The sequence below is a fragment of the Falco naumanni genome, chromosome 8 (assembly GCF_017639655.2).
Source record: "Falco naumanni isolate bFalNau1 chromosome 8, bFalNau1.pat, whole genome shotgun sequence".
NCBI classification, from domain to species: domain Eukaryota; kingdom Metazoa; phylum Chordata; class Aves; order Falconiformes; family Falconidae; genus Falco; species Falco naumanni.
This window is the reverse complement of record NC_054061.1, coordinates 3,740,547-3,752,437: the sequence shown is the minus strand read 5'-3', so window position 1 is coordinate 3,752,437 and position 11,891 is coordinate 3,740,547. Positions and strand designations below refer to the sequence as shown.

Here is an 11,891-nt window from a genome sequence, read left to right as displayed (position 1 = left end):
GGCAGGGAGCCGCAGACACCCTTTCGGAGGGTCACCGCGAGTTCGGCTGCGGCAGGAAAATTATTTGTTATTAATCGTGTGCTGAAAGATGATGTGATGGGGGCGTTCGCACTGCCGCCGTTCCCCTGGCTGCGGTACCCCGGCCGCCGAGCAGGGTCCGAGCCGCCTTTCTACAAACCGCGCAGCCAGGAACGAAAAAAATATTAAAAAAGGATAAACCAGTTCAGACACAACCCGCAGGGCCGTCGTCCCCAAAAGAAATCCCCTCCGGCTGGGGGGAGCGTGGTCCCTGCGGGACCGAAACTCTCTTCATGTCGGGGCGGGCCGCGTAGCCCCGCGCAGGGATGCTGAGGGATGCTGAGGGGTGCGCAGGTTGCGCATCCACTGCAGGGCATGGGGGCGGAGGCTGCATGGACCGAGAGGCCCAGCCGGGCTGGGTACGGGGATACCAGCGGAGATGCCGTGCTGCGCGGGGGCGCAACCTGCGCGCTGCCGGCTAGCAGGACGCTGTGGCGGAGGGCGGACTGGCGGGGTGCTGGGGGGCAGGCAGGGGGTTCCGAGCCGCCCCCTGCGCGTCTGGGAGTGATTTTCCACCTTTCCATTCGTTGTTGAAATATTTTTAATACCTCACTGAGTTGGGGGGAGGCTGCTGGGGAGGGAAAGGAGGCGGGGGGGGCACCCTCGGAGGACGCGCAGCCGGGCAGCGGGGGCCGGGCAGGGGTCCGCCGGGGGGTCGCGGGCCTGGCCGCGGCCGCGCAAGGCGCGCACATCGGCGGGGAGCGCGGAGGCAGGTCCGCCCGCGCGGCCGGGCTGGGCGAGCGCTAGATGGAGTGATGCATTAGCGAGACGGGGAGGTTTTAACCTTCAGGGGGAGGAGCCCCGTTTAACTACAGGCATTTGTTCTAGGGCAGGTCACTTTAATCTCTTTAGCTTTAAACTGTCCAACTCGCAACTCGCGTTTCTCTATAAGGGATCTTTACCACTTCCCTGCCTATGCGGCCGGACTGCCGTGCCTCTCCCCGAGCAGAGACAAGCGGCTTCGAGGCACTGCCCAGATCTCTTCTTCCGACACCCGTAAAATAATACTGTTAGTAATAAGTGGATTTGCTTTTGTTTTTGTTGTTTTTTTCCTTTAAAAAAAAAACAACCAAAAAAAAAAAAAAAACCAGCTCCTTGTTCCTTTCTGTGTGGAATAAACACCTGCAAACTCCCCCAGGCAGCCCGGCGCCCCTGCCATGGATTCCTTTAAAGGTGGAATGAATTTGGAGAGACTGCCCGAGAGCTTGAGACCCCAACCCTCCCATGACATGGCTTCCAGCTTCCATTTGCAAAGATCCTCGGAACCCAGAGACCCGATCGACAACTCAGCCAGTGAATCCTCCGACACGGAGGTGCCAGGTAACCCTCCCCCCCCAGCCCCGCGGCCCCGGCCCGCTCCCCCCAGCGCCGCCTCCCCCTCCCCACCGTGCCTTCCCTTCGCGAAGCGTTCCGTGGTGCTTGGCCCGCACCCCCCCACAAACAGAGGCCGGGGGGGGGCAAGAGCTGCCGGTGATCCCGGCGGCTCCATCCCTAGCGAGCCTCGGGAACAAAATCAGGGGGCAGGGGCCCACCCGGAGCTGCTGCCCCCCCGGTGCCTGGCGCTGACAGCCCGCCGGGAGGGCACGCATGGCTCCCCAATGACTCCCCAGCCCCAGCCCTGGAGCTGCGCTTTTTTTTTTTTTTTCCTATATTTTTTTTAATAAAATACACAGTTATTAATTGATGGGGTCGAAGGGAAGGGGGACTCTTCGGGGAGTGCGGTTTTGCCGGATGTTTCTGAAATAATGTCAGCTTTTGCCCGGGTTTATTTTCCAGCTCGGGTGGTACAGAGATGGAAAAAGATCTCTCTGTCAAAGGAGCGGGGGGGGGGAAGGAAAAAAAAATTAAAAAATAAAGAAAAGCCCCGCGGAGCAGGAGAGGCGGCGTGGGGCCGAGCGCGGGGGGATGTGCGTGGCCGTGGAGGGGGTTCGTGCGGGGGCTACGCGCTTTCCCCGCTGGAAAAAGGGGTCCCCGCACCCTGAGCACCGTGTGCAGGGCTTCAGGGAAAGCTGTGGTTTCCCAGTTTGTATTTAATTAAAATAGCAAAATGTCTAGAATGACAAGGGAATCTGGGAGAAAGGAACAAAAGCTGCAGGAAGGAGTGTGATGCCCGTTCTCCACTGAGACCCTTGCAGGGGGAGTTTCTCTCTTATTTAATTTCAAATTTTTAAATAGATGTTGTTGCTTTTCGAAGTTTTAGCAGGTCCTATAACCTAGAGAGTGGCTGTGGCAAGAGTCAGTCCCGAAGTGGCACCCTGTGGTAAACAGGGTTTGGGTTGTGCCTCCCAGCCTAATTCGCAAACAAAGTTAGGGACCGGCGTCTGGAAGAGACTCCGAGATTAGAGGGGGATTATTTGAGATTAGAGAGGCAGATTTGCTCCGTTTTGCCCTACCCCTGTGTGTGACCCCTCGGTGCTGGAGGAAGGCTGAGGATCTGCCTGCTTTTCTCCTCCGAGAAGCTGCAAAAATACCTTTCACTTCTTTTTTTTTTTTTAAGTGGAAAAAAAATGCAAAAAACGATTAAAGCAATTGTGCCTTATGATTTGAAATGGTGTCACATCCCTGCGCGGAGGCCGGATTTTTAACAAAATCCTGGCGGGGTGAAACCCGGAGAGGAGCGAGGGGCCGCCGGGACGCTTCGGCTGCTTCGCTATCGCTCCCCGGCTCCCCCCCGGCCCGGTCCACCCGGGCTCTGCCCCACCGAAAGCGAGGGGATTTGCCCTTGCGAGGGGTTATTTTGGTTTCTGTTTCCCCGCCGGCGCCGGGCCGCACTCGGCCGGGTCGAGCGGGGGGGGGGGGCCCGGTGGCGATGGGGTCTGCGCTGCAGAGGCCTTGTTTGCTCTGCAAAGCGCTTCCAGAGGAGAGAGCCCGGCCCGGCTGCGATCGGCCCCTTCTGGGGGTCACACTGAGCCGCTGGAGTTGCCCGCCCCCCCGCTTTTTCCTAGGAGGGTGCCCCGTCTTGGAGCGATTCGGGGGTGACTTTGCAAGGACGAGTCCTGCCGGGCTCCGGGTGCAGCCCGCGATTATTTTTAGCCTCCCGCTTACCTCGCAGAGGTCGGGGCTGCAGCCGTGCCCCCGGGCCTGCCGCCGCCGGGATAGAACCCTGAGAAGTGAAAAGGGGGGACCCTCTCCAAGGGAGAACGCCCCGCGGAGCTCCCTTTCGGCAGCGGCTGGACAGAGGCCGGGGGGATGGTCGCGGCCCCCGGCCCTGCCGCCTCCCGCACCCGCCGCACCTTCCCGCTCCCGCCGGGCCCAGGCCGGCAGCACGGCTCGTTCAGGCCTGGAGTCCCTTTCCGAGCGCTTCACCCGGGCCAAATCCTGCCCAAACCCGGGCCGGGGCGGCCGGCACGAAAAGGGAGCCGGGTTCGTCCCGCCGGGGCTGTATTCCTGCTCCCAGTCCGCGCAAACCCAGGCTGCGAAAACGCTCCCAGGTTTTTTCCTTTGCTTCTTTCGATATGATTTTTGCAGAGGGCTTCGCTCAGCCTCGGGTTAAAATAAACACTAAAATACTAAAAACGCCCAAAGAAAAAATAAGTCTTAAAAAAAAAAAAAATAAGTAGGGGAGCGGCGAGGAAAAGAGAGGGTGCCTTTTGCAATTAATTACGGCCGGGTTTTACACCACTGCCCTTCCAAGGTTTCCTGCCGCGGCCCAGCACAACAAAGACAATGGAGCAAAGATCGCGCCTGAGCTCGGAGGGAGCGCAAAGGTGCGGTGGGAAGGGAGCGCGGGCGGTGCTGCGGGGAACCCACTCCCACCACTGCTCTTGCCCCTCGGGCCCGCTTCCAGCCGGGCTGCCCTGGGGGTCCCACTGCTTCCCCGGGGGTCCTGGGCCCGGGCAGGGCTCCGTGCTCCTTCCCCAGCCCCCCCGGGAAAGGCCAGGCTTGTTGCGGGTGCAGGACCCGGCAGGACCCGCGTGGGTGCCCCCACGCGTCCCTGCGGCGGGGTGGGCAGGGCTGGTGCGGGGGCGGCGTGCCTGCCTTTGTGTGCCTGTAGCTGTGTTTGGGGGGGAAAATACAGCCAAACAAACAAACATAAAACCAAACCAAACAACTCCCCAACCCTCCAGAAAAGGAGCGCAGCGGCGAGCAGAAGAACGAGGACGGGGCCGCCGACGACCCGGCAAAGAAGAAGAAGCAGCGGCGGCAGCGGACCCACTTCACCAGCCAGCAGCTGCAGGAGCTGGAGGCCACGTTCCAGCGGAACCGCTACCCCGACATGAGCATGCGGGAGGAGATCGCCGTCTGGACCAACCTCACCGAGCCCCGAGTCCGGGTAAGGGGGCGCGCAGCCCCGCCGGGGGCGCAGGGCTCTGCTCCGGAGCGGGAAGGGCTCGGGGAAAGTGCCCCTTTAGGGAGCCGCTGCGGTGGTTTGCGAGCAGCGCCCGGCTGCTGCGGGCTTGATTTTAATTACTAAATTTGGGGTGCAGGCCGGAGAGGAGAAATGCAGCTCCCGGCCGTGGGGAGATGCGGCCCGCAGCGGGTGCGAGCGCCGGCCCCGCGCGTGGGGACGGGCCCCAAAAGTGCGGGGCGAGCAGCGGAGAGTTTGGGGCTTGGGGAAGGCCCGGGGATGGGGGAAAGAACCCCCCCGGGGTCGTCCTAAACCCAGTGCGGGGCTAGAGCAACCCCCCGATCCGAGCAACAGCGGCCCTTCCCCTTGCTCTGCTTATTCCCGATAATCCCAGCAACCGTGATCATCTCCCGACAAACCACTGCTTGATGCACTTGCGGCGGCGGGGTTTCGGATCAGGCCCCCCCTCCTCCCCCTACCCCCCCGCCGTGCAGAATCTCGGAGCCAGCCCCTCCCGGCCGCGCATCTCCCGCGGCCGCGGGCGGGCGGAGCGCTCCGGCTGTTTGCGGAGGCCGCCGACGGGCAGTGGAGGCCGAGGGCTGGGAAGCGGTTGCCTCCCAGGTCAGTAAGCGCCGCAGACACATACTTGTGCGGCGAGGGCGCATGGTCAACACACGCCTCGGAGCCGATACCACCACATATATATACATTTACATATATAGTCTCGGCAGCTCCTTGGAGAGATTTTTAAGTGAAAGATGCTGGCGATGAACGGCCGGACCGAAGCGGCTCGGGCCGTATGGACCTGCTGTGCGGGAACTGTCAGGGTTTTTCCACCCCCCCTTTGCGTTTTCCCCCGGGACATCTCCCCGCGTGGGTCCGGCGTGGCCCCCAGCCGAGCCCGCCGTCCCCCGGGACCCCGGGCTGAGCACGCTGCCGGGGAGGCGAGAAACCCGGGAGAAAACGGGAACGGCGGAAGGCGGCCCCGCCGTCCCAAAAAGCCACTTTTCTTTTTTTTTTTTTTCTTTTTTTTTTTCTTGGCAATTAAACCGCGAGTGACCAAAGCGGATTACAGAGGTTCTGCTTTAAACCTTTCAAGAGTAAACACCCATCTGCAATGGGGTAAATGCATCTCAAAGCATTGTCTTAATTGAGTTTAAAACAAAACAAAGCCGGAGCATTGATATTGGTGAAATATTTCAGGAAGCAAATAAAACTAATATATGAGTTGCGATTAACATCATTTCGTTCTCCCTCTGTGTGGAGATGTTTTGGTTTGATGTTCTGAGATTGCAGATTGCAAATCTAACCTTAATTTGCTATGAGGGCCTTCCTTTAAAATGTCTAGGAGCCATAATTAAAACTATTACCCTCATTTTCAGGAAATTCCTGTCTGGAAGCACCTTCTGAGGAGTATATTACAGGTTTTGAACATGTTGGCTTTCGTTTCCTATTTATACGAGATTCTTTTTATTATTGCTATTTTTTTAAATAGACCCTGCCATCCATTCACCCCCCGAAGTTTCCATCCTTGAGACCGGGGTTCAATGTAGTTGCGCCATTTCTGCGCCGGTAGGGGAGACCTGAAGAGCTGCCCCCACCCCACACCCCCACCCCCCGCCCCGGCTCCGGCGTGCGTGCGGAGGGGAGCGCAGCCTCCGCGTACCGGGAGCACGGAACCGTGCAGTCCGGCCAGCGCCCCGGGGCCGCACGGAGCCCGAGGGCTACGGCTCGGTCGGGAAAAGCGGCCGAGCTGCGGGGGGGGGATGCAGCAGGAGAGGCTCGCAGGCCGGGGGCAGCCGGTAGCCAGCATGATGCTGTTTTTTAACCCGGAAAAAGAATTTGGGGGTTGCCCGGCTTCCATCACGGGGGGCTCAAACGCCTTCCGAGGGCTAAAAATAATAATAATAATAAGAGAGACCCTGGGTCAGGTTTTTCCATCAAACACCAGGAGCGGCCCCCGCTTCTCTGTTCCCCAGTCAGGGCTGTAAATCCTCATTAGATATAAAGGCAGAGGCTGCATCTATCCGAGGGCGATGCGAGGATTGATTTTTTTTTTTTTTTTAAACCTAAACATACTAATCCAATCCCCTTTTTTATGATCTGTAACAGGGGACTTTTATTACACAGCATTAGCGTTCGGAAACGCGGCGGAGCCGGGGCGACCCGGCCCTAATCAGAGCGGGCCGTGCCTTCGCCCCATGCCTTGCTCCGGGGAGAGGGCGCCGGGGGGACCGGGGGGCTAAGGGCCGTGGCGCGGACCTCCGCGTAAGCACCTTTCGCGGAGAGATGGCTGCGCGCATCCCGGTTCGCACATCCCGCTGAACAGCGGCAGGATGCGCGCAGAGCCGCAGTGCGCGCAGGCACCCCGCGGAGCGAGACGGGCGGGCTGGGGGCTGCGGGGAGAGGCGGTGCGCGGCCGCGGAACCGTGCCCGCAGCTCGCAGAGGTGTTGGGGGGGCGGCGGGGGCGGCCTCCACCTCCTCTCGCAGCCCCGGTGCTGCTGGCCGGGGCGGGGGGCGCGGGGGTGCCGGAGCTTGGCTGCAAGCTGCCTGCGCTCCCCCCTGCGCGCCGGCGGCGGGGCGAGGGGCGGCGGTGGTCCCTCACTGACCGTGCTGTGTCGGTCCCGTCCCCCGTCCCCGTCCCCTCCCGCAGGTCTGGTTCAAGAACCGCCGAGCCAAGTGGAGAAAGCGGGAGCGGAACCAGCAGATGGACCTGTGCAAGAACGGCTACGTGCCGCAGTTCAGCGGGCTGATGCAGCCCTACGACGACATGTACGCCGGGTACCCCTACAACAACTGGGCCACCAAAAGCCTCACCCCGGCGCCGCTTTCCACCAAGAGCTTCACCTTCTTCAACTCCATGAGCCCCCTCTCCTCGCAGTCCATGTTCTCGGCGCCCAGCAGCATCTCCTCCATGAACATGCCCTCCAGTATGGGCCACTCGGCCGTGCCGGGCATGGCCAACTCCGGCCTCAACAACATCAACAACATCAGCGGCTCCTCGCTCAACTCGGCCATGTCCTCGCCCGCCTGTCCCTACGGGCCACCGGGCTCGCCCTACAGCGTCTACCGGGACACTTGCAACTCCAGCTTAGCCAGCCTCAGACTGAAATCAAAGCAGCACTCCGGCTTCGGCTACAGCAGTTTGCAAAGCCCCGGCTCTAGTCTAAACGCCTGTCAGTACAACAGTTGACGGACTTGACACAAACCACCTCCGACAAAACATCGCCGACAAAGCAAAGCAGAAGCAAAGCGACGTTTAATGGAAAAGAAAAAAAAATAAATTTAAACCCGATGATGATTAAAAGCAAAACCCGAGCAAGTGAGAGAGGAAAAAAAAAAGAGAACAACAAACCCAAACCAAAACAAAACACCACCAAAAAAGAAATTCCAAACCCAAAAAACCCAAAACAAAACCAAAAGCTCCGCGTACTTCGACTGTCTAGAAAAGAAGCTATTAATGCAAACCAACGACGCAACCGACAAATCAGCGCTTAAAAACAAACAACAAAATAAAATAAACCATCGAAAAACCGTAAACGGACCAGAAAACTTTTGCAAGAGACATCGAAATCTGGTACATGGATGAGTTGCAATTTTTCTCTGGATTATGCGGGTTGTATGTGTTTACTTGAACTTGCACAGGAGTTGGTGAGGCAGCCGCTTCCCCGCGGGGAGGGCGGCGAGGGAGGGAGACGCCTCGGTGGTAAGAGCTGGTGGGACGGTTCTTGGCCGCTTGTCGCACGGGAAGAGTTTGGTTAATGTTTACCACTGAGAAACAGAATCACACTCGAAAAAGAAAAAAAAAAAAAAAGAAGAGGGGGGAAGAAAAAAAAATATAATTCGCAGAGTAGATTCTGCGGGAAAAAATGGTTAAAATATTAGGTATGAAACTATTAAAAATAATAATGACGAGGGTCAACCACTTATATAAGGTTATATTTATATCTACCGTTGCATTGTGCCGGGTCATTGTCCTTGGCCGTTGAATAAACTGTTTTTAAAATGCATGATTCTTGATGTTTTTTCTTTAGTTGGAAGCTATAATCCAGTCATTCCTGATACTAAGCAGCTCAAGGTTCCTACCTCTTCATCCTTTCCAAAAGACTGCAGTATCTCCGGTTGGGAGAGAGCACAGAAACCCTCCAGCGATGCAAAATCTGTTCAGCATTTTCCCCATCCAAAGTCTTATCCTGATAATGAAATTATCATTCACCTTTATTTCAATGCAGGGGTGTTGTTTTTTTTTTCTCTTTAAAAAACCAAAAACCAACCCCCCTTTTAAAAAGTCTAGAAAAAAAGACGAAAAACTGTCTGTTATGAAGTATATCCAGATACTGCATCTCTGCTAGAGAAACACCGAGCCTCGGCGTCCGGAAAGGTTGCTTAGCAAAGCTGAAAGCATTCCTTGCTTTTCTAACTGTGAAGGAAAAACAAGGAACAAAAAAAAAAAAAAAAAAAAAAAGGAAAAAAGATCTTAAGGTGTTAGTATCTTAAGGTGTTATTATGTAAATGTAGATACTTTAACAAGTGCTTGTTGGCAAAAAAACAACAACATGGAAATTATAAATATGATCTTTATTAATACGCATACAAAACGCATATGAAGTTTAATTGCAGGCATATTTGTTGCTTATTTTTGTCGATACTTATTACCTGTAGATGACAAAGAAACATAATATAAAATGCACACGGTACTTCTTTCCCAGTGTATTTCACACCTGTGGTAAACGTTACGCTGGATGTTTCAATTATGCTGTTGTGGATAAGGATGCAGTATATATATTGTTTTATAAGTTATGTTTTGTGATTATTTTTTTTTTCAAAATTAAGAGCATGGGAATAAAAACTAAAAAAAAAAAAAACAACAAAAAAACCACAAAAGATAAACGAAATCTAGAAATGCCTTTAATGTTCTTTTCTGGCTGTGTTTAAAAGATCGACTAAACGAGAAGAAAAGCAGCTTTCTCCCCCCTCCCCGCCCCGTGGTGGCATTTTGGGGAGGGCCCCTCCGCTTCCCCCCGGGAATTGCGCCGTCGCCCCGCTTGCCCCCCCCGCGCCCCGGCAGGGGAGGGGGCCTCGGTCCCGGCCACCCCGAGGGGCAGCCCCGGCACTGGAAATCCTCCCCACCTCTAATTTTATAGCAGATTTTTACCGCTGCTGTTTTGGCTGCGCGGCGGGCTTTGCGGGGGCAGCCCTCCTTGCCGCCTGGATTTCTGCTCCCACCAATTCATAACGCTTCGAGCCGTGGCTAGGTTTTTTTGTGTTTTTTTTTCCCTCCCCAAAAAGTTAACCCTCGCCCCCTGAGGACCCCCCCGGTGCCGCAGCCCTGGGACCGCTCCTTCCCGCTTTGCCGTTTTGCCCGTTTTGCCAAGGTGCGTTTTCCTCTTGCTCCTCCAAATTCTCCCAGATCCTGAATTTAAAGGTTGTTCGATTTATTCCTCCTCTTCCCCAAGATTTTTCAAGCACAAAAGACTCTGATTTCATTACTAATTCATTACTATTATGGTTATTATTAATATTTGGTGAAAAAAAATGCCGTAATTCTGAATTATGCCTTCCTCCGCGGCGGGAAGGGCCGTTGCTTTTTGCGCTGCCGCGGATGTCCTCGTCTCCCGGGGGGGTGGCACCTCCCTGCGCGGAGCCGCCTGAGCCCCGGGGGGTTTCCACGGCCCCGCGGAGCCCCGGGAGCCGTTCCAGGGCAGCGGGGGTGGGGGTGGGGGTGGGGCGTGCCCGCCGGTCCCCCGTCCCGGGGCTGGGGGGCTGCGCAGGGGCTTTACACCTAACGCGGGGGCTCCGCGGAGAGGAGCTCAATCTCCTCCATCTCTTCTTATAGCTACGGGAGCGTGCACCAGCCCAGGAAAAGAACCGGGTTTCCCTCCAGTTTCCAGCCGGGAGGGTGTCCACAAGCCCTCAGCTGGGATTTCACCCTGGATTTCCCCTGTTCGTTTTCTCCTGTTCCTGGAGGTAGCACTGTTAGTCCTGAATCAGAGTAGCCACCGCAGTGCTCATGCTTAGCCAAACCCCGCTGCAAGCTGCAGTTGTTGCCAGAGCCCTGAACCAACCTCCCACCCCCCCCCACCCCGCCCCCCCGAAACTCAGTCTGTGGGAGAGAGCTGGGGGTTCCTGCGCTGGCGGCTGTCGCCGTGACCCCCTGTGAATACACCAGGGATACCCAGTCTGCTGGTGCTGGGTGAAATTTGGGGATCTTGACACATTTCTGGCTCAGGGAAAGGAAAATTCCAAGGAAACACTGAGCAGAAAGCAGCTCCTACACCTTCCCTGTGCACTTTCACGGATGCCCTGCTTCCAGCAGCCTGTAGGTCTCCACCACAATGGTTAGACCTTGAATTATCTGGGGTGTTTGAAACATGGCTTGGCACCGCCTTGCCCCAGCACAGCTTCCTTAGGGATATGCCCTGGGAGATGCCCAGGTGTGTGCCCATGCTGGGGGCAGCCGAGGGGGGTTGTCATTCCCCAAAGTCTCCAAAGAAGGGGTCCCAGGTATAAAACGGCTCTCCCCACCACTCTTCGCACTTCGGTTTTTGAACTCCCTTTGCCAGCGTCTGGCTGGTAGGTGTTTCCATGCGCCGGAGGCGATGGTTTTCCATCCCTCACCCTGTGCATTCCTCCAAGTGGTTTCCAGTGCGTGAAGCTCTAGCAGGGATTTCTGAAGCTGCATCGTTCGACCTAGCGTGCTCCAGCCCGGTGGGACCCTGCCTTCCCGCGGTGCTGCAGAGAGCCCCTAGACTCCTGCCCATTGATTGCAGCCTTGCCTTTGTCAAGGCAAGCGGATACTTGGAGCCAGAAAAATAGCTGAATCAAGTTTTCCATTTGTTCTGGGTGTGCTGGCTTACCTATTAGCATTTCCAAGGCAAAGCTGCCTGAGGAGAGCTTTGCTTGGGTTTGCTTGGGAACGCTATATGGTCCTGAGAGGTCCCAGACGACCAACCCAGAAGTTGCCGCACGGTGGAGGTTCCTATTGCACCAGCCCAGATGAAGTTTACAAAGACTTTATGCCTCAGACTGCGCTGTTCGTTCGAGATTAAATGTCTTCTAATAAAAAGCTGTGGTCAGTTTAACTCCAAATTGCATACTTTTCTTTATCTGTGGCCTGGAACTCAGCAAACTATGCAAAGTCCCATTTAAATTAATGGGATGCTTCAGTACTGATTTTAATGGGATTTTGTATAATAAAAATAACACTTAGAAATGCCCTAACATTTTGCTGCAAACTTGCAACAAAAGTCACTGGAACTGGGATAATAAAAATACAGGCTTTATATGAAGCCTATGAAGGGTTTGTCATTAACTTCAATGGCACTGTTTCAGGCCCTATTATTTTAGTATACCCTTGTATAAGTAAAAATTACTTTATCAATTAAAGAAGAATCTGTGACAACTTTTCTGTTCCAGTCTGGCAACTTGTATATGAAAACATAGTTTGATATCATCAAAACAGCCAAGATATTCAGACTCATAAAACAGCCTGTATACAAGGACTGAGAACAAATAAAAATAAGA

At 55.5% G+C, this 11,891-nt stretch overlaps 1 protein-coding gene across 1 annotated transcript; it reads left to right on the top strand.

The window, feature by feature from the left end:
* Positions 1-970: 970 nt before the first annotated feature.
* Positions 971-7,605, top strand: PITX1 (paired like homeodomain 1). Its single transcript, XM_040604438.1, has 4 exons — positions 971-1,087; positions 1,217-1,398; positions 4,146-4,351; positions 7,021-7,605. Exons 2-4 carry the CDS (start codon positions 1,236-1,238, stop codon positions 7,558-7,560), a joined length of 909 nt encoding a protein of 302 aa, XP_040460372.1. The 5' UTR covers positions 971-1,087; positions 1,217-1,235; the 3' UTR covers positions 7,561-7,605.
* Positions 7,606-11,891: the final 4,286 nt, after the last annotated feature.

Bases quoted from the DNA above. Each gene is read 5' to 3' on its own strand.
- PITX1 (XM_040604438.1), top strand. From the start codon at position 1,236: ATGGATTCCTTTAAAGGTGGAATGAATTTGGAGAGACTGCCCGAGAGC. The intron at 1,399-4,145 runs GTAACCCTCCCC...CCAACCCTCCAG, and splicing joins CTCCGACACGGAGGTGCCAG to AAAAGGAGCGCAGCGGCGAG. The intron at 4,352-7,020 runs GTAAGGGGGCGC...CCCCTCCCGCAG, and splicing joins TCACCGAGCCCCGAGTCCGG to GTCTGGTTCAAGAACCGCCG.